Source organism: Sinohyriopsis cumingii, chromosome 6 (assembly GCF_028554795.1).
Source record: "Sinohyriopsis cumingii isolate HCF-2022 chromosome 6, ASM2855479v2, whole genome shotgun sequence".
NCBI lineage: Eukaryota > Metazoa > Mollusca > Bivalvia > Unionida > Unionidae > Sinohyriopsis > Sinohyriopsis cumingii.
In genome coordinates, this window is record NC_142966.1 from 159,677,359 (window position 1) to 159,700,744 (window position 23,386).

At 37.3% G+C, this 23,386-nt stretch overlaps 2 protein-coding genes across 2 annotated transcripts in view; both read right to left on the bottom strand.

Moving 5' to 3' along the window:
- LOC149798388 (uncharacterized) overlaps window positions 1-16,531 on the bottom strand; it is a 37,829-nt gene extending 21,298 nt beyond the window's left edge. The window contains exons 1-4 of the mRNA XM_089963572.1: window positions 16,372-16,531; window positions 14,008-14,067; window positions 9,281-9,544; window positions 2,291-2,363 (exon numbers count right to left, since the gene is read on the bottom strand). Coding sequence (XP_089819698.1) covers window positions 2,291-2,363; window positions 9,281-9,544; window positions 14,008-14,067; window positions 16,372-16,461 — 487 coding nt within the window. The 5' untranslated portion in view covers window positions 16,462-16,531. The remainder of the gene's footprint in view (window positions 1-2,290; window positions 2,364-9,280; window positions 9,545-14,007; window positions 14,068-16,371) is intronic.
- Window positions 16,532-16,759: 228 nt separating this feature from the next.
- On the bottom strand, window positions 16,760-17,856 carry LOC149798389 (uncharacterized). Its single transcript, XM_089960590.1, has one exon. The coding sequence runs from the start codon at window positions 17,683-17,685 to the stop codon at window positions 16,993-16,995; it is 693 nt and encodes a 230-aa protein (XP_089816716.1). The 5' UTR covers window positions 17,686-17,856; the 3' UTR covers window positions 16,760-16,992.
- Window positions 17,857-23,386: the final 5,530 nt, after the last annotated feature.

Here is a 23,386-nt window from a genome sequence, read left to right on the forward strand (position 1 = left end):
CCCGTATTAAATGAAAATGCATTTAAGAATGGACATGAAAACTTACTATTTTAAACACTTCCACACTTCACAGTTTATAGTGATGTCTAGCACTGAAAATGTTTTACCCTTTATAAGCTGTGGCATTGTTCTTCTTGAGGCAGAAATAAAAATATAATCATTAATGATGTGATGACAGCATTACCAGTGAATGTATATGTACAATCTTGATATGAATGAAACAAAATAAGTAAAAAATTTTTGACAAATACTCTACAAAATTTTCTAACCTTTTACAGTTGTGATCAAATATTAATTTATTGTTAAATACAAATATATTGTTAAATATAAATTTATTGTAAATTAAATGTTGTCATTTGCATTTGATAATAGCTACATCATTAAAGCAAAATTTAAGAAGACAGGAAAACTAAGGTCCTCTCGTTAGTCACAGGATGACAACGTAAAGTTAGAGACAGGCAAATCAACTTATCTTTCATCATATCAGAGTAAAATGGAAAACGTCATAGTAGATAAAATCACCTGACTCTGATATTTATTGTTAACATGAAAATTTCATAGTAGATAAAATCAATCTTTCTTTTTAATTTAAAAGTTCATACAAATTAATCCGAGCTGCAAAATGATGGTACTGTATGGACTGTTATTCGAATAAATAAATCATGTCAATTATAGTACAAGATCAATTGACACAAAGAACGGTGCAGACCAATTATCACAAAATGGAGTTTTGTTGTGATACAAATTAAACAGTGAATAACAGCAGTACTATTCACGGATCCAGTGGCCAAGTGGTTAGAGCATCCACCTCGGAAGCAAGAGGTCATGGGTTCGATCCCCAGCCGAGATATAACAAAGACTTACAAAAATGGTACTAACAGCTGCCTCACTAAGTGCTCAGCATTAAGAGGTTAGCATTAGGACTGGTCAGCCTGGTATCAGGATATTGTGACTGGGTGGGACATAATGCAACATGATGCCCCCTTGCTAGACATAACTATAAACTGACACAATGCAGACATCATAGCAATATGACTGAAAAATTGTTAATACTACATTAAAAATCCTAATCACACACTCAGAGCTATTTTCTTAGTGCAATCTTAATTTGACTAGCTGTATCTAACTGGCACAGAGATTAATCTGCCCATTCAAAAATTCCTCCTTTTTTAAACATAAAATTTCACTAAAAAGAAAAATATGTGTGATCTGATAGCATAGTTTTTAATTTTAATATACATTTTCTATTGTTTGACTGTTACAATTTAGTGTGTGACCTGAGATGTAACAATCACCAGGGTTGAGTAATGTTACATAACGATAGTAGCCCTTTTAGCTGTGATGAGTGATATGGAAAAACTGGAGTAACATGGAAACATGGCTGTATTTTCAAGCTGATGTATACTGCATAATTTGCTTCAAATGATATTCTATATTAATAAAGCATTAACCATTATCTGGGTATAATGATGTTTGACTGACAGTAACTTTACAACAATATCTCCATATCAGATTCCATGTCCACATTTTTATGATGCCAAACCAAAAGCTGAGTTTAATTACAAGCCGGTATAAAAATGCTCACTAATTCTACCATGTTCATTACTAACAATGTTTTTATAAACTACAGACCAGACTTGACACCTGAAAAATGGTCATGCACATTCTGTCATCTCTTTACAAGTACTTGCTAGAAGTGATCGACTGGCCTGAAAGTTAGCCAGATCCTGATCCTGTCATGACTTGAGTATTAGTACTTGCTATGAGTGATGGCATGACCTGAAAAAGTCATTCAGACCCTGATCCTGTCATGACTTGAGTATTAGTACTTGCTATGAGTGATGGAATGACCTGAAACAGTCAGACCCTGATCCCGTCATGACTTGAGTATTAGTACTTGCTATGAGTAGTGGACTGACCTGAAAAAGTCAGTCAGATCCTGATCCTGTCATTACTTGAGTATTAGTACTTGCTATGAGTAATGGAATGATCTGAAAGTTAGCCAGACCCTGATCCTGTCATGATTTGAGTATAAATACTTACTATCAGTCATGGACTGACCTAAACAAATCAGTCAGGTCCTGATCTGTCATGACTTGATTATTCCTTATATGCTCAAAAGAAATACCCATTAGTAAAAACTGGGACACCTTCAACCTGATAAGTCTCTTAATCTAAACAACAGATAAGGAAAAAAAATTGACTGGAATTGCATATCAATTTTAACTACACTTCTTGTATCTGTATTCAATATACTTGTTTAATAAACTTTCCTTTAAAATATACTTACGCTGTTTTTCCCTCTCTTGTTGTTTCCTAAAACTAACCAGCCTCTCATTCATTTGTGTCACGTATTTCACCACCTACCAAGACAATTAAAACTGGTCATTCAGAGAAGGAAAAAAGTATACAAAAGTCAGGTACAATATATCAATACTGAATTTAAATATTTCATGTCCAACTTATATTTCTTGGGAATAATATACATTGAGATACCAAGGTTATCAAAAATGACCTTCAAGTATTAGCCATGAAAGGCGCCTAAATACTTTCTGTTGATTGTATCTACAATATGGGTCATCTAAAATAACCACCACCTTCCCTGTCATCCTTACCTGGCCTGAACTTCACCAACAGAACTTAAGTCAAGACTTAAATTTAAGTTTTGAATCCAGCAATCTGATTGGCTGAAATTTTTATCTGACATCAAACTGACCAATCAGATTTCATAAGTCTAGACTTAATTTGAGATACATGTTGGTGCAATTGAGTCATGGCTAGGGGATAGCTCTAACCATGTTACTCTCTATAAGAGTCGTAACACAATGTTATATTGCATTTTAACCATGCCATATTGTTCAACAGTCTACATACTGTCTGTTCATATTTTTGTTGGATACACATGCTCATGATTATGTCTTTGTTATGTATATCATAGCACAGTGTTATGAATTTTAAGTCCACCCATTTAAGTAATGATGAAAATATCATTTCACAAAACTGATACCATTAAAATAAACCAATTCATTGTAACCCATACATTAAAACTACATCCATTTCTCAGAAAATCCTGTGCATATATATAGTGATTGTGTGGCACAATTTCTTTAGTCCCCACCACACTTTAAGTCCATGTTTTAGTGCATCATTAAAAATGTTCAGCCATTTAAGCTTCTGGAAGGTTCATTTTTTCATTTATTCCATGATTGACATCAACTAACAAAAAGCCCTCAAAACCTGTAATATAAATTCAGAACATCCCTAAAAATGGTTCTTCTGCATTGCACTTGCATTACCGGCAAACCATGCCATGATAGCCCCAAAGAGGTCTACACCATGTTATGATACACCCAGAGATGTCTACACCATGCATTCTTGATATACACAGAGGTCTACACCATGTTATGATACACCCAGAGATGTCTACACCATGCATTCTTGATATACACAGAGAGGTCTACACCATGTTATGATACACCCAGAGATGTCTACACCATGCATTCTTGATATACACAGAGAGGTCTACACCATGTTATGATACACCCAGAGATGTCTACACCATGCATTCTTGATATACACAGAGGTCTACACCATGTTATGATACACCCAGAGAGGTCTACACCATGCATTCATGATATACACAGAGAGGTCTACACCAAGTTATGATACACCCAGAGAGGTCTACACCATGCATTCATGATATACACAGAGGTCTACACCATGTTATGATACACCCAGAGATGTCTACACCATGCATTCTTGATATACACAGAGGTCTACACCATGTTATGATACACCCAGAGAGGTCTACACCATGTTATGATACACCCAGAGATGTCTACACCATGCATTCTTGATATACACAGAGGTCTACACCATGTTATGATACACCCAGAGAGGTCTACACCATGCATTCATGATATACACAGAGAGGTCTACACCATGTTATGATACACCCAGAGAGGTCTACACCATGCATTCATGATATACATAGAGAGGTCTATACCATGTTATGATACACCCAGACAGGTCTACACCATGCATTCATGATATACATAGAGAGGTCTATACCATGTTATGATACACCCAGAGAGGTCTACACCATGCATTCATGATATACACAGAGAGGTCTACACCATGTTATGATACACCCCGACAGGTCCACACCATGCTATGATACACCCAGACAGGTCCACACCATGCTATGATACACCCAGAGAGGTCTACATTACTGACATGAAATGCAGTAGAAGTCTGAGCTTTAAAAAACTGGAATCTGAACATAAAATAAAAAATACTTTTAATTTACATCCAACACTTTATTTTAAGCATTAAATCTAACTGAATCAAAGACCTCCATGGCTGAAACATGCTTTTCAACAATCATCTTTTCTAATGCCTGACAAACTGAATTCCACCAATAAGAACGATTGCAAAGGCATCATAATTTTCTAACAGTGATGCAATGTGTATCCTATTTTGAATTTCCAAAACACAAATTTTCATCACAGTATTAATCCTGATTAGCTGCTTTCAATATCATTTTGTATCTTTCTATAATGAATCAAGGCACTGAACATGATTTCATACTGCTCAATATATATATATATATATATATATATATATATATATATATATATATATATATATATATATATATATACACACACACAACTAGATTAATTTTGATTTTAAAATAATTTCACCAAAATCAGAATGACTGTCATCTATGTACATGCCTGATTTTCAAACATCTAAAGAGAACATTTTTACACAAAGTCCTGTCACCTTTTCTGATGCCACCACCATGACCATCACTGAATATAACTAGAGTAACTATTAATTCCCTGAGTACGCCAGCTTTCATAACATGGGTATGGCCATGAATTCCATTAAATTGTATTTTGGGGAGATAAAAGTAATTTTAATGACTTAAGTAACACTTAACTGTTGCTATTGCATTGATTACCTTTCTGGGATAGAAATTACCCTTGTCCATATATAAATTCCATCCTCAAATGGAAAGTTCAGAACCTGAATTAACCAATCTGCTCCCTATGTCATAGGACCATATGGTAGAAAAAGCAGAAGGCAGTGTGTGACCAATAAAACATGGCTTTCATAACATCCTCCAATTAAAGCTGTCAATGGGTACCCACCCGTTCATAATTATCCGGGGTATTAAAATGAGCCACAGGGTACCTGTTTGCCATATACAAGTTTTCTGCTATTGCTTGTCAAGGCAGCACCCACTCTATATTCAAGCTGACAATCCATTTGATTGAGCCTCGAATATGTGTACCTTTTCGGTGACAGGCAGAGGTGTGACACAGTAAATAACTGACCTTATTCCTATAGTTGTTTTCACATGTGACAACTCTTTGCACCACCACAAGTGTGGCTCAGTGGTAAGTAACAGAGGGTGGTTATTTGATCTTGCCACACAACTGACACGTGTTCAGCTGCAACCTTGAATTGATTTCACAACCTTTAGAATCAAAATGTTACTTACAAAGCTCTATCTCAAGTCTCTAAACAAGTATCCACGTATGACAATGAGTCCAAGGAAAGGAAGTATGAAAATATTTACAATGACTTGGTGCCCCCCCACCAAGTTTAAAAAGAAAAGCATCAATGACATAAAAAATGCACAAGACTTAGTCATTTTATTCACTGATTTTTAATTTCTAACCTTATTATTGCAAACGAGTCCTAAACACTGTTGAATTATTGGCATTTCAATGCAGATGGAAGAGCCTGATGAAAACAAGCTAACTGACTGCTCATTGTCTATTCTGGTTTACAAAATAATCTGTTCAGGAGAACCTGTGTTATCTGCATCCAATATTTGCAATGTCTAGTTTTAATATTTCTAAAACAAACTAAACAAATAAATAGAAAGAACTATTGTATGCATGTGTTCAAAGATATGCAAATCCAAACTTTACAGAATTATTGAGATTTTTAATGAGGGTGAACTACGTCACAGCTGTTGCTTGAATACATACATTGGTCCAAGCAAATACGGTTACTGTGTTGCTAAACAAACTTACATTTAATCTGAAATGGCAACAAGCTGACAGTATCTGGGACCCCATTCCCGCAAAAATCAGGTTAGAACTTATAAATCAATGAATGACATGAAGAAGTTTTGTGCATTTTTATATCTCTGATGCCTTCTGTTTTTAAAAGTGTTACGAGATCCAAACAAATGGGATGGTGTGAAAATACTATAGACCATGACAATTTACTAGAAGACAATGGAGGATTTCAGAACTTTATAAGGTAAAGAAAATGCATGTTTCCTAAAATTAGGGCAGGTAGGTAGGCTTAAAAAAATACAACTTTATACTAAAATTATTTGTATATATAATGTACTAGGTGCCTGGGGAAAAAAATGCTAGGGTCGGCAATGAAAAACAGGGACGGTTGGCTGACTGGAATACATTTTTTTGGCTCAGAAAATGAGGATATAATTTCCTCGACTTTGTAGCAGACAACATAAGGTATGTAAAGGACACTGTGAATATAAAAAAAATGCAGACTTAACTTTAGGTTTGTACACATTTAATACAATTTCCCTTCAACTGGGTAAAATCAATCATAAGGATCAATAGGTATTCAGTAGAAGTTTTCCAAAATTTTGACACAGGAATAACACAGACCAATGAGGTAACCATGGCTCGAACATCACAAGCTTAAATCTTCATTAACCCATTAGCTACTACAGCTGTATGTAAGCATCTTATGGCAAGAATGATACACCTGGCAACTTTGCCTGAAAACTTGTCCTGGAAGATAGATCACCTGTGATGAGCCCAACATGAAGACCAAGAATCTGGGGGGCTGTTTCACAGGAGAAAACTAACATGCCACAACAGTATGTCTCTCCTCTGGGCTGATTAATCAACAGGTTGAGAATATCACTAAACCAGAGGGGCTATGAAAGTGGAGATCCTGGTTTTGTGAAGCACTTGTAGAATCATGCTGAATAATAGGAAGGCTTAATCGACCAGACTACCCTATTTTAGGTTGAAGACATCCATTGCCCAGACTCTGTGATCTGCGACTTGGAAAATGTAAAACTGGAACTTGTCATTTGGGATGTGAAGGTACATACCCTGGAGGTCAATGGAGACTGATCAGTTGCCAGGTGTTAAGGCTTTCCTGAATGAGGCCATGGTCTCAAGCTTGAGATGTTCTGGAGAAACTTACTTCAGGAAAGGTTGATCAATTGCTTAAACATGCTACTTTTTCTCAATACCATGAAAACCCTGGAGCAGAAGACACGAGACTGGTCTTTTAACACTCTCTATACAAGGGAGTGCAAGTCTTAACTGATCCAGATTTGGATGGAGGAAAAGCAGAAGAGTCCTTGCCCGAGGCAGATGATCACATAACTGAAGTAGGTATCTTCCCTTTATCAGAGACAACTGACCATGCATCCATTACACTTGACCAAACCTCTGAAAAGTGAGTGAGTTGAGCTCTTACTGGAACTTAAGGAAGAGGAATGCTCCAAAGGAGAGGGAATAAGCCCTTAAGGCTGGTCCTCCCCTCCTTAGGAAAGGAATAGGGGTTTGAAAACTTCCTCATTAGGCCTTTCCAATAACCCCATCTAGCCGCTATGTTGCAAGAGTGAAGTCAAAATTGGGGTTGCTTTTTGGACTGAGGCTGCATCTAATTAAAGAAACTGACTTTCCTTAGAGGCAATCATGATGAAAAACACCTTCTGGCCTGTTTCAACAGCCAAGGTATGGATGTGAGGCAACAATGTTGTTGTTCCTTCATGTGTTGAGATGTGATGGAGGGAATGATCCCTCCAAAGAGGGCCTTTCTCTCCCAAGAAGCTGCCTTAAGGAGGTTTCTACTGTGTTCAGGTAAGACCTCAGAAGTATCCAAAGCAACATCTCTGCAACAGTGCCATGGACAAGTATAAGGAATGTCAAAATATTTTGGCAACTGCCTCCAGAAAGTGCTGCAGGCAAATCTGGAGATAGTGATTTCTCCTTCAAAAGAGTGAAAGAGGTTACACACAAAAAATCTTCATGCAAGGCAACAGTGATGAGCAATCTAGCCTTAAGTTCCAAAACCTCCAGGATTATAACAGGAAGGTGAGCCCAGGTCCCGTACTCACTCTCAACTGTCACTGGACTGTTGGCTTAGTGAGGCTGCTGCTCTCCACCCACCCACCACAGGGACACGTGACTTGCTCTCTGCCCTAGAATTTTCACCCAGGAAGGGGGGTCCTGGACCTAACTGTAACAGGCATTGACCGGGTTGGAACTATCATCATTGTCCTAGGGCATTATTTGTATCCACTGAGACCGATTCCATATACTCTAAGGTCAGGGAATGTCCTTACTCTCAGGTCAGGGAGTGTCCTTCACCACCGAAGAGCTAATCCTCTTCTTATATGACCTATGGACTCAAAGAAGACCCTGTACGTTCTAGAGATGAGGTAGAAGAAGGACCTTTCTTCCTACCCATATAAGTACATCTACTTTTGATAAGGCCCCACACCTCGTCTAACAATAAGGAGTAGAAAGGACACCAACTTTGTCCAACTGCAATTCGTACACACAAGGCAAGTGTGATATGTATCCCATGGGGCTGTTTTATACCCACAGTTGCCTTGATATCTGCAAACAAAAAATCTGAAAACACTGAATGACTAAAAAAATGTCTATTATAATATTAACGCATTTTAAGGTAAAACACTCCAACAATATGGAGACCTGTATACAGATGACAGAAATGCATGCTAGACATGAGCAAAAGAAATATTTCTGTAGAATATGTCAATTTCAATTGATCCAATTATGTTGTCCATAAATAGTAGAATGACTACTGTTTGTGGACCTATGACTTTGAGAGCAGACTGTGTCTATTAATTCTAGTTTTGAGCTTTCTAAAATTTTTCCATCTAATGGGAAGATAGAATGTATATATATGGAGGAGGGTAATTCTGCAAGCAAAGCAATTGCAACAGATAACATATTGCTGATAATATTTTGTTCAAATTTTGTTTTTATTACTATTTAATTTATTTCAATATATATTAGTTCTTGGCTCAAAAGAACCAATTACAATATTATTTCACATCATTACATACTGTACTTTTGTTTTATTTTTAATGCACTTTTAGGACACATTCTTGTTAGAACAGCCCTCAGTGTAAGGCTCCCTAACTTATAATGCAGGTCACCTGTATCATTCTCATGTACAGCATAATAAAGGGAATACTCGGTCAATAAAACTCTGCATATCAACCCGGTACCTGAGTGGCACACTTTTTGCACTGTGCCTCATCTAAACAGTCCCCTGCCACATTTCTTAGCTCCTCTTCTAAAGGGTTGTCCTTGAGATCTAGCCATCTCAGTTTCTGCAGCTTATAGAAACTGACTGGTAGGAGTGTTAGCTTGTTTCCCAGCAGGTCAAGGTGCTGTAGATTTACGAGGCTGCCAAAGTTATCAGGAAGACTCTCCAGGTAGTTTTTACTAAGGTCTACCTTAATAAGATGCTTCAATGTACAGAAATCATCCTGCAATAAAACAACAAAACAATTAGTAGCATAGCCATCCACTCTTAAAAATCATCTGTATTACATAAGAAGGTTAAGTTCAGTTTTCTTTGTCACATTTTGGTTTTGTAATGGACACCTGAACCAAAACTCTCTTGCAATTCAATTTTTTAAAGTTTTCCTGATGGGTTTCTACTTGCCAATACCATCCACAGTCTATCCCCTTGGGGTACAAGACTTAGAGTAAAAAGTCTCCTTGGTGTCTACACTTGGGGTTCAAATACAAAATTTGGGGGTCTCTGATGTGCACATGGAGGTTGTTGTTATAGGGTTTAATGCCATTTTTCAGCACAATATAGGCTATACATGGCTGCCAGTATTTATGGTAGAGGAAGAACCTGGGAAAGCCCCAGAAAGAAACACTAACCAACAAGAGGCTACCCGCAAGCTTTCTCACATACCCACACCAAATGAGGGTAAAGGGATACACTGCATCCATTATAATCTAAAAATTTTCATTTTCCTTTATCACTCTTTAAACATCTCCTTTGATAAATAATCTTGAATATGAGTTACTAAGGTACCTCTGAATGTCCCATAAAAGAAGAGTGGGGTTGGGGTTTAAATGACTGAATAATCATATTTGTAGGTAAATTAATTTATTCTAATGAAGTTAACTTTTCTGTATAAATTTATTTTCAGCAATATCAATATTTAAAAAATCATTAGAAACATTACTCCAAGAGGCTTCAAATCACATCACATATGTACCAGCAAAAATATTATGCATTATGTCACTGCTTTTTTTATTCAAATGTGGATTCAATTTAGCTACATTGTCAATTCAGAACGGAACAATATTTAATGAAACAAATGGAGATCTGTCCAGAGAAACAAGGCAGGATATCATTTTTGCATTGTTCTATCAGTAACATATTGATGCTGTAATTTCATGGCAAGTAATCACAAAATTTCTACTCATTCTTGTGTACACATCAGAGTGCCAACTTGGGAATTTTAAGTTCCTTACAAATATGGATCTGGCTCTTCAATACTGAAACCTCCCTATGAAGCTATGCCATTCATGCAATGGGTACACTTTTTTCTTGGTTCACTTGCTATAATTAATCACACTTTTTAATGATTAGAATGTTAGCTATTTTAATGATCTTTAAAAAAAAAAATTGAAAACAGTTTCACTGGTCAGCTAAATATACATACAGCCAATACTCAGATAAGGCTTGCATGCCTTCAAACTTTTTTTAATTTGCCTCCACCCCTACCCCACCTTTTTATTTTAACTTTGTTTAAATTTGCTTCCATCCCTACCCCACCTTTTTATTTTAATTTTGTTTATTACAATAAATACAAATGAAGAGTTATAATACAATGGTTTACATTAAATTGATTATAACAATGCAAAGAACACTTCTGCAAATTGTAAATCACAGTTGGCACTTGATTAGGTTCTCATTGATACACTTTTCATATTGAATACAAGAGGTATACCACATTTGTGATGATCACACTGAAACCAAATTAAAAGAAAAGAACTGAAACATGAATTTCACTTGAGAAGATTTATTTAACTGGTATTTACTTTTTAGTGTTGACACCAGTACACATTACCAATGTTCTCAGTGATCAATATTTCATTGTACAATATTCAGTACAAAGTATTGAGGTCTTTATTTATCACATACCTGGTACACTTTATATATTATAGCATGTGCAATTTCATATTTTTGACATGACAATTTAAAATATCACTTTATATGATTCTGATTGGTCCAGATAAGCCCATGAAATTCTTGCACAGTGTTCTCTTTAATGATTGGTTGAAACCGTGGCAAAATTCTCATTATACAGCCTTCTGGCAATTTTAGCTTTTACTACTACCTATGAAAATTTTGGCAGCCATTTTTCAAACTGATTGGCAAAAGTGTAATGGGTAATAAATGGTCATGTCTGTCTGAATATGGCCACTTCACTATAGAATGGGTTGCTACACCATGTAGAGCCTATCATGAAAATGGTACTAAATCCCCCAAACAACAACAAAAAATAAACCTAAGGCAATTGATCAATTGACAGCTCGCATGGGGTAGAGGGGTGGATGGTATACCTGCAACATAAAATTTGTCCAATATGCATGAGTGGTTCAAATGTTAACTTATAGGAGTAAATAAACTCACCTCTTTTCACAGAAGAATGTGGACATAATATGGTCTTCCAAATCAGAAAATGTTATCAATCATGTTTATGCTGTAAAATAGCTCAAACAATCTCATGTTTATTTTTATTTTTGACTCTAAATAAAATGTGACTATGTCTATAGTTCCAAACAGAATATTTGCTGATTTTGTTGTCCTAGGGTTTAATGCCATTTTTCAGCACAAGATAGGCTATATATGGCTATATATGGCGGCCAGTATAACTGGTGGAGGAAGAACCCTGGAAAACCTAGGGAAGAACCACCAACCCACGAGAAGCTACTGGCAGGCTTTCCCACATACCCATGCTAGCAGAGCCTTGGACTTGAACCCACGCAGACAGAGGTGAGATGGCAGTGATCCTGAATGATAAGCGCTTTAGACCACTCGGCCACTCAGGGCCCCAAACAGAATAGTGCAAATATCCAGTCAAAAATACAACAGTGTAAATCTGGAGTATCAACAGTCATAATCACTCCTTCACATGAATGTTCATGAAACTTACACACTTCTGCTGTTTCTCTAACTTAACTATGTGACATTAAACTGAACAGACATTCTGTGTTAAAAAATTAAATTTGTTGTCTGAGTAAAAGATTCGATTTTATCAGAAATATATTTGCTCTTTGAATTATAATGGTAAAAAAACGTTTGAATATGTGCTACTGATTAAAGAAATGCACACTATTTTTAATGTGCAACAAATGGATGGTGCAGAGTTAGAAAGAACTAAAAATCAGCAGGTTTCTTACTCATCCGTCATGCAAGCCATCCACAAAGTTTCAGCCAGGAATTATGTAGAATCAATGTTACTGTGCTGAAACCATTTTGATTATTTCAGTCGCTGTGAATGTGCTTATCCTTATCCCAAATGGAAGCCATCCATAACATTTAGTATCTGTAGATGGTTGAGAACTTGAGTTATTGTGTGGAAACCACACTGACCTTGACCTCTGACCTTTTGATCCCAAAACCAATGGGATTCTTCCTTACCCTAACTGCAAGCCATCCACAAGGTTTGGTAATTGTAGATGGTAGACAACTCAAGTTATTGTGAGGAAAGTAAACTGGTGACAGATTAATGGACATCAAAACATAATACACTCTGTCCTATGGTGGGCAAATACAAATCCAGGTTAGTTTTTAGTTATGTTCAATTTGTGCTTTTACTACCAGCTTATATTGTTTAAAATGCTACAAAAATATGGTATTCACCAAATTGCTGCTTTTAAACATTCTTCAAATACATTTCTTTTAATATATAACAACAGTGACCTTTTACACACTGCCCCTTGTACTGTTTGGACCTCTTGCATATTGCACTCATAAAATAAAAACTGAGTGAAATTAGGATTTTACTAAAATAATTGGGTATTTTTCACGTTTAAATGATAATCATTTAAAATTGAAAAATGCTGAATGCATTTTGTTTATGTTCTTGTGAAATATATATTTCTCTGCACTCATGTTATTTTTAGAGACACTCTCTCTACCAAGGACCTCTGTACATTAATCAGATTTTATACTATTAATTTTGTATTAGGTTCAATGCACAGTCACTTCCAATCATGGTAGAATGTGTCCACAAATCACATGTTTCTGATGAAACCTCATTTCCATCATGTTTTCTGGACAATATAACAGTCTGATTCAATAAATTTATCAATATTATCTGAAAGAATACTTTTCAATATCAATATTGATGCTGAACTGTTATTTGGCTGCATAAAACCAAGAACTTTAATTTTTCAGTAGACTTTCAGCCTTTGAAGATTTTCTTCATCATTTTTCCCAACATTTTTCAGTGTCTGTGTGATATCTGAATGCTTAATTTCACACAAGAAATGAGTAAGCAGGTACACTGCCAATTACAACAATAAAAGTTTGACTGGTTCACCATACTTATTTACATAATAAACAGGTGCCTTTTTATTTATCAATAATATAAGTGGCAGCAGACAATAAAATTCGATAAGCATTTTTTAATATATATCTATGCACAAAATCTTCATCTTCTGAGTGAGAGAAGAGTGTACGCATATGTGGTATGTGTACAGAAAGGAAAAATTTGTTGACTGTCTTAACTACATGAAATACAGGAATAAGCTGATTATCTGGGGTACTGTTATATGCAGATGGTGCTGTCAATTTACCTGTATCATTGTGAACTGGCAAAGGTACAGTATGTCATGAAAGTATTGAAAGTATTATGAAAGTCTTGCAAAGCAATATTTTTCATATTTTTAGTATATATCAATGATAAGTACTCACTGCCAAAGTCTTGAGCAAATTACAGGACAAATCTAGTCGAATGGCTTTAGTCAGTGGTACCTGAAATAGAGAAGTACAATACAAGTTGAGACCAAAATAAAGCTATCAAAATTTTAAAAACCTTCTACCAGGTACCCATCAATCCTAATGATCAGTTACCCAGGTAACCAGTCAAAGGGAAATTTTATTAAATTTTACAAACCTGATGTTAAGTCAATATTTATTCAAAAATCCCATAAATATCACTACCTCATGTCATCAGTACAAGTCCAAGAATTAACATTTTCTGATAAAGTTCTGAAATCCCTCCATCATTGTCTAGTGCACTGTCATGGTCCAGTCATATTCTCCGACTCCCTTTCCTTGGCCTCACTGTCATATGCATATGCTTATTTAGAGACTGAGCTTCAGCTTTGTAAGTAAGACTTTGATCATACAAGTCTGTGAAATCTATTCAAGGTTGCAACTGAATATGTCAGTGTGTGGCAAGATCAAATAACCACCCTCTGTTACTTTCCACTGTACTAAACTTGTGACTAAAATCAAGAGTTGTCATGTAGGAAAACAACTAGGGGATTAAAGTCAATTATTTACTAGAAGAGGCAAACCTCTGCTTGGCACTAAAAAGTACATGTATTTTTAACTCAATCAAATGGATTGTCAACTTGAAAACATGAGTGCTACCTGTACAGGGACTAGCAGAAAACTTGTATATGGTAAACAGGGTACCCTATGGTTCATTTTACTGCCCCAGTTTATTATCAATGGGTGGGTACCTGAGTACCCAAATACCCAATGGAATCTTTAGATCTAAGAAAGTTGCTTTTGTAAAATTAACAATTACTCCACAACTCAAAAGAATGTGAACATTAATTGCATGATGATGTCATAGATATGACAACACTTTTGTAACTACAGTGTAGTCATATTGTAGCTACTATGAACTCTGGCAATGACAAGAATTAACAGAACATATTTGCAGCTTCCAATAGATATTGTAAGTCATTGTGAACAAAATTTATATACCAAATAATTATTGTAACATGCCTGTGTTACAAACTGTGTTGCCAGAAGTTACGGAATAGTGCGCAATCTACAAGAGGTTTCTCAACATCTGGGCATTATATTATCCAATGATGCCACTTGGCACACACACATTAAATACATCGGCAATAAAGCCTTGGAGAAATTAAATTGCTTAAAAAGTCTCTGATTCGAATGAGATCAATTATCCTTGGAAAAAAATCTACAAATCTATATTATTCCAATTTTTTACTATGCTGACCACATTTGGGACAATTGTACAATGCACGTTAAAGACCTCCAAGAAAAAATAAATGTTGAGGTGATGAGAATAATAATGGGTACAGCCAGAAGTGCATCTCCTTCACAATCGTATCCTGAAACTAGCTGGGAAAGCCTAAACTCTTGCTATTACAAACATAAACTGCTTCAATTATTTAAAATTGACCATGGACTAGTTCCCACATATCTTCAATCCTTAATCTGACCATTATTACATAACAGGAGACCTATTCCATTCAATCCTTGAACGATCTTTGACCCCCAATGTGCAGAACGACCTTGTTCTACAATTCATTTCTACCTTCTACAATTTGAATATGGAACTTGTTACCCAATGAAGTGAGAAACAACCCATCAATATATAATTTTAAAGCCTACCTGATTCACAACAAAGAAACAACACAGTGTTACTACTATGCTGGTGATAGAATGTCACAGATCATTCATGCTAGGCATGAAACAAATTGCAGTAATATTATGATTTTACATATGTATCTAATAATTAAGTATTGCTCCTGTGGTTAAACTGAAAATGCAAAACACTTTTTCTAGATTGTTCCAAATATTCAATCTTAGAGATCAATTCCTATACACACTTCCTTTCGCTCTTACGATTCAAACAATATAATTTGGCAACCCTATGTTAACTGCAGAAAACAACCAAATATTTCAAGCTGTGCAAAATTATATTAGGATGACCAAGAGATTTAATTAATTGACTGCACTCAGAACCATCTGAATTGCACTGTTAGTTTTATTCATTGTTATGCTTTGCATGTAAGTGTCTGCACATTTTCTGTAAAACCGTTGGTACCGGCATCGAGATCCTTTCTTGGTGGGGAGACAGTGCTAACGAGGTTATGCTTTCTACTGAATCCCCCAAATCTTATGTTTGTAATTGCATCTGACAAAGTCTCTCTCTCTCTCTCTCATGAACGAACGAACGAACGAAGCTGCCCTCCACCGTACCAAATATAACATACTCAAAAAGAAAGAAGGTACAACTTCGCTTATGGAGACTTGCTACGTTACCACGTAATAAGTAACAGTTATAACTACCAAATCCTTCACTGGCACTGTTGTCAAATTGCTGAGACTTAAATCAAGTTCACCATCGATAATTTCATCTTTAAGATTATCTTTTGGCATTTTGCTGCTGTACAGTTTCTACCGTTGCACAATATACGACATCCCCTTAAATACGTGCAACTTCCGGTTTTTCTGCAGTCCAAATTTGCTGCTGGTGATTGGCTGTTTAATACCATTTATTTTGTGAAAATATATTGTATTTGAAGTTGTCAATCAAATTTTGTTAATCAGTTACAATATGATATTCGGGTGTGTATAATATATTTTGTCCTTTATTTTCCTGATATAAAAGACGTCATTGTCTATGATTTGTAGAAAGCGCTATCTATCTATCTATAAATACGTTGACGCTGTCACACTTGACTATTAAGCAACGGGTGGTACGTGGTCAAAGATAAAGTAAAGATGGAAGTGATAGGACAGTCAGAAGAGTAATGATAGGAAAGGCAGAAATAAGTAAAAGTGTGTCAGTGTACGTTTTCGTCCCTTCATACTCAGACCAGTCCGGTTACCGTAGCGGCAATGAGATATGGAACCTCAACCGGCATAGCCCTGAGAATCACTAGGTCTTACTTGTAGCTGACTAGTTCATTAGAATGTGATTTTGGAAAGCTCCTGCTTGTGAGATACCAAGTCAGGAGCTTCTGCAATTATTGATGGTAATTTGTTCCAAGTCCCTATTGTACATGGGAAGAAGCTGAACTTGAAACAATTTGTCGATGCTGACTTTAACTGGAACTTTTTCCTGTGGTTTGCCCTAGTTTGGCTATATGCCAGGGTCAGGTATTTGTCTGCTGGTATGTCCACTAGGTTGTTCGCAATCTTGTACATTATGGTTAGCTGGGCCTTGGTTCGCCTAGATTCGAGTGATTCCCACTGGAGATGGTTGAGCTTTGCACTGACACTGCTAGTGTTATTTGTGGTAAATCTAGCCGCTCTCCTCTGAACCATCTCTATCTTATTTGTTAGATCTTTACTATGTGGGTTCCACACAGTCGAGCAATACTCAAGACCTGGTCGAACCAGAGTGAAATATGCCGCACTTTTTACTTCTTCATTGTTGATTTGGAGGTTGCGGCGCAGGAAACCAAGGTTACTGTTCCCTTTTTTCACTATCTTGTCTATGTGCCTTTTCCAAGAGAGGTCTCTAGACAATTCCACCCCGAAATATTTTGTTGCCTGCTCATTGGCTAACTTGTGCCCCTTAAGAGTATATTCGGACAAGATTGGTGATTTTTTCCTGTAAACTCTTAGGATGCTGCATTTTTCTGGATGGAACGACATACCCCAAGTTCTTTCCCAGAGGGCCAGTTGGTTCAGGTCTTCTTGAAGGATCTCACAGTCCTTGGAGACATTTATTTCCCGGTGGACTATACAGTCATCTGCAAAAAGTCTTGTGTTGGATTTGACGCTTGCAGGTAGATCATTGATGAACACCAGGAAGAGTATGGGACCCAAAACACTCCCCTGTGGTACCCCACTAACAACTGGTGCTGGGTCTGATGTTGCTCCATCTACTATAACTCTCTGCGATCTATCTGATAGGAAATCTCTGATCCATTTCTGTGTGTTACCCCTGATGCCATAGTGGTCCAACTTACTGAGGAGTTTTTCATGGGGGATACGATCGAAAGCCTTACTGAAGTCAAGGATTGCAAGGTCATACTGCTTCCCTCTTTCTAAGGATTTGGCGAGCTCACCCACTAGGGTTATGAGCTGTGTTTCACAGCTTCGTCTGGCACGGAAACCATGCTTGCAGTCTGTTAGAATGTTGTAGCGATCTAGATGTTGCATCATGTTGCTGACTATGATGTGTTCAAGCATTTTTCAGCAGATACTTGTAAGGGAGACCGGTCTATAACTGCTGGCCTTGAATCTTTCTCCATTTTTGAAGATAGCTGTAACGTTTGCTGTTTTCCAGACATCAGGGACATAACCTTTTGAGAGGCACTTCTGGTAAATATAACTCGGGTATGGTGCACACTCTTCTGCTAGATCTTTCAGGATCCTTGCTGGAATCATGTCTGGTCCTGAAGCTTTCTGTGGGTTAATTTTCCGCAACAAGCTGTATACACCTTCTACAGTAACTTGGATGTCAAGCATTGGTGGGTAACGATCTCCATGTAGGCTTGGTAGATCACTCTTATCCTCTTGTGTGAAGACTGACTGGTATTGACGATTCAGTATGTTAGCCTTGTCGGATGCCTCTGAATGTAGTTTCCCGTGTTCCTTGAGTGGTGCCACACCACAGCTGTCTCTACGTAAGGACTTAATGTAGTTCCAAAATCTCTTCTGCTTGTTTGGTTGTTGTTCTTGATGTGGGTTACCGACTTCTATCAATTTTTCAATATATCTCCAGTAAGCCTGCCGTTCTAAGCGTTGTGATCTTGCTTTTGCTTCTTTGTATAGTTTCCGATCTCTTGTTTTTCCTGTTGTTTTCTGTCTTGCAAACAATTTGTTCCGTCTTCTGTGCTGGGCTCTAATGGATTTGTCTATCCAAGGTTTGTTTGTTTTGTTTCCAGATAAGGTCTTAGATGGTATAAATTTATCCATTAACCGTTTGATGTTCTCCTTAAACATTTTCCATGTGTCATTTGCAGAAAGGTTATCTGTTTCACGTATGAATGATTCTTGTAATAACTTAAATTCTTCACGTAACTGGCCATAGTCTGCATTCCTGTATTGGAAGACTTTACGAGCTGATTTCTTCACTTTCATTTGTCGTAGGCTGGACTCTATGTAAACTGCTTCATGGTCAGCAATTCCTGGTATGAATAGTGAAGTGGGGCACTTTAGCGTCAATGGGAATTAGCATTACAGAGACCCCTGGGTCACTTTAGCGTCAAGGGAAAATTAACATGGAGAAAAATCCTGGGTCACTTTAGCGTCAAGGGGAATTGAACATGGGAATAAATCGTGGGTCAATCTAGCGTCAAGGGAAAATTAACATGGAGAAAAATCGTGGGTCACTCTAGCGTCAAGGGGAATTGAATATGGAGAAAAATCGTGGGTCAATCTAGCGTCAAGGGGGAATTGAACATGGGATTTTTTTTTTTTTTTTTTTTTTTTAAATTTTTTTAAAAAAGGGGTAGGCAATCGAAAGTCATTCTCTTTTCGAGAAATATGGGTGGCCCTGAAAAGGGCCTTTGGTTTTTTTTCTTCTTCTTCTAACTCCTTAACTTCTTCCACCATCCTCTTATTTTTTCCATCATTCCTTTCTTCTTCTTTTCTGTTTCCGGCATCCAGTCCGGTTGACCCATGGCTCGGAACTTCTCTTAGATTTTCATCCAGTTAGCGTTTAGTTTCTCTAGTTCTTCCTTTTTCTTTTTATTTTTTTCTTCTTTTCTTTCCTTTGACCACTTTTCTTTGATCTTCTTGACCTCTTCGGTCAGCACATTCCTCATTACTTCTTCCGATTTCTTAAGCTTGTCTAAGCCCCACTTCACAAAAGACCAATCTGTCCATTCTGCAATGTCTTCTAAAAAACACCTTACACTCGTCACATAAACTATCGCTTCTTTCAACTTACCCACTTTCACATACGGTGGGTTAATTAAACCTCTGATTCTCTTCTCCTCATCCTCTATCATTTCTTTTACAATATCGATGGCTAAGTGGAGGCTGGTTACTTGTCTTGAGACGAAGTCTTTTGTCACTGCATGCCTCCATTCCTGTTCAAGCCTTTCTGCTACATTCAATCCATCCACCATCCAATACCAACTTCCCATAAGGTTGTTATACAAAGCTGAAGCTGCTGGCATCTTCTTGTTTGCTTATTCCGTAGAATGGGCTCCAATGGCAAACACTGTTAGTTTTATACTTAAAGCGCGGACGTGATTGAAAACATCCCCCCATAGACATAAAATTGATATTACCTAGATCATGACCAAACAACGCGCGGACGGGAAGGAAAACATCCCCCTACTTTCTCATTTCGTATAATAAAACCCAAACTATACTCTTCACATACGCTAAGAAACAATAAACAATAATCTACTATTCACACAAACTTACGTGAGCAGTTACAAACACAAACACAAACACACATACACTCACACTATGAAAAAAGAGTTAGTGTTTATATTCACACTACTCTACCTACACACATTGGCAAATTAATAGTTATTTCTTTTCTAGAGTATTGGGTAGCCCTGAAAAGGGCTGTTGGTTTTTTTGAACTCCAGATGCACCTATCTAATGATGGCACCTTCCTGGCCTGGCGCCACACACGCATCTTCTACTCCAGTCTTTCCAGTTGACTCGTTTGGCTGGGAGCGCAGAGGGAGGATGATTAGCTTCATCACCCCAATCCTCTGTCTCTGGTATCTTGTAAGCCATCCTCTCTCCTATTTTCTTTTCCTCCTCTTCCCTCTGTCTTCTCTCCTCCTCTTCCTTCTTTATTCTTTCCTCTTCTACTATAGCCTCCGCAGCCAGTTCATTTAACAGGCGCCTGACATATTCCAGATGTATCTGGAGTTCAAGAAGTTTGCTTATTCTGGTATTCATTCTGGTGTTGATCAATCAACAAGGGTAGCTAGACTGCCCAGCGAGTTTCAATTTATAGTGAAAGCGCGGACGTGAAGGAAAACATCCCCCTTAAAACATAAAATTGATCTTACCTAGATCATGACCAAAAAAAACAACGCGCGGACCTAAAAGAAACACTCACTTTTTTATGCTACCCATCACTATTCTAAAAAATTTTATTAAACCAATAATATACTATTCACATACGCAAAGCAATCCAATTCTACCCCAAATCTACTCTCCCCACACCTCAAACACCAAAAAAAGACATCATCTTAATCTACTATCACCACCAACGTACGTGAGCACTTACAAACACACAGTCCTATACACTAACACATACCCTCACACTATAAAAAAAGAGTGTTTATATTCACACTACTCTACCTACACAAATTGGCAAATCGATAGTTATTTCTTTTCTAGAGTATTGGGGTAGCCCTGAAAAGGGCTGTTTTTTTTGTTTGCTATGGCAGTCTTTTAGTTTCTAAGAATGCGATGTCCTCTGAGGATAGACTTTCTGGCCATAGGTCTGCTTCTTCGGAAAGGAAGAAGAGCTCTTTGGTGTCGATACGACAATCGACAAAGCCTCTGTCAGGTTCAGGTTGCTGCTGCTGCTGTTGTTGTTGTTGCTGTTGCTTTTGTCTCTGAAGTCTGTACTTCTCTGTCCATTCTTCTTTCTCCCTGTTCACTTCTTCTCTGAAGAGCTCTTCTATCAGGTCTTCAGTGACTTTTAACATTCTCACATTCTCTATCTCTTCTGGCTTCGGTATCAGACTGTGTCTGACCCTATGCAAATTTACGTAGGCTTCGTTGAGCTTAGCTAGTTGGAGCACATCTTCGTAGGAGGATGAGTCGACAATGGATGGTTAGACCGGAAACTTCCCCGGTTCTTAAAGTCAAAGCGCGGACGTGAAGGAAAACATCCCTCCACGGTTATCGAGCCGCAACGTTCAATGAGTGTCATGAGAAGGATAGTAAGAAATTAAAGAGCATGAATCCAACATTCTTATAGTCAAACAAAAGACAAAGGCATTTTTTTTCAAAACACAACATTTTTTATTCAAAAATCACTTAACACTAACCAACAACAACTCTAACATTTTTTAACAATAATCCAACATTATAACATTAAACATTTTTTTCTTCAAAAAAATGGCAAACATTTTTTCTCAATTTACTGTCTACTTTAAACAGGGCTGACAACGTTGTGAATGAAATTGTGATTTCCACTGTTGGAAGTCATTAGGCCATTGATGGACACTACGTTTCCTAGCTTGAGACAAAAGATCAGCATAATGGTCACAAAACCATCGATCTACTTTCACATCGTTTCTAGAAGAATGACGAGGATCAAAATGAGTCACTAAATGTTCTAAGGAATAGCCCAGGCTGCGATGATGCAGAAAATACACCACACACCAAGGAATCTGTGCCTTGTAATTTCACATTATTGAATCGGGTGGTTTGAGCATTTCTTCTCATAAAGTCGATGATATCGTCTTCCAAAGGGGGCAATCCGTACGAATCGAAATATTCCACACATCCTTCTTGAGGAAAGTAAACGGCTACCCAGTGGGTTCCTGGGAGATGACTGTCGTCCGTGTTAATGACATAAACTTGATGGTCTTGAGGTTTGCGATGAGGGAGTTCATCTTTAGCACAGACGACAGGATTCCAAGAAGCCGTATACGAACTGTGGTTCAAAAGGTAATAAAGTTCCCAGGTATCCATTGTTTTGTGTGTTGTTTTTTTTTTCTTCTTCACGGGTAATAATAAGTCGTCAATTCGATCCTGACTTTTTGCTTGAAAATGTCTGACAAATAACCGTTTCTTCGTTTCGTCTCCTCACTTTGATTCAGGAGAGCTTTGATACGATGGATCTCTTGAGTGGTTAATGGTGGACAAGAATGTTCACGCAAGTCTTTATACCACTGATGCCACACGTCTTCGTCCGAGATGAGACTCCAAGCTTCGTCCAGATACTCGTCCAATTTTTCTTCTTGACTCAACATCAGGCATTTATCGTGTTGAATTTGACTGGGATGAGCGTTTTGACATCCATAGCAATTTTTCTTGATCAATTCCGTCATTTTTTCCACCAAGTGTTTGGCAAAACAGCAGACTAAATGGGCTTCTTGTTCTGGCCATCTCGACTTCATCATGATATCTTCTTCGTCTTTGTCTTGGGATTCTTCTTCCCCAGTTTCCTCACATTTCATCTCCAAAGTTTCTCCACTAGGTAAAGAGGGATAACAGTCTTCCATGGTTTCTAGTAATCTAGAATGACTTCTCTCAAACTGTTAATTTCTATAGTATTATCGAATTCTGCATACAGGATGACGTTCACTGTCTCGTCCAGTGGCCTTGCAAACTGAAGTTCCACACGAATCTGGCCAGATTTTATAGGGTGGAAATGTCCCTCGTCGCTGCCTTGGTCAGGAGTGAAATGGAAAGC

Coding starts and splice junctions, on each gene's coding strand:
- LOC149798389 (XM_089960590.1), bottom strand. CDS start 17,685: ATGTCGTTCCATCCAGAAAAATGCAGCATCCTAAGAGTTTACAGGAAA.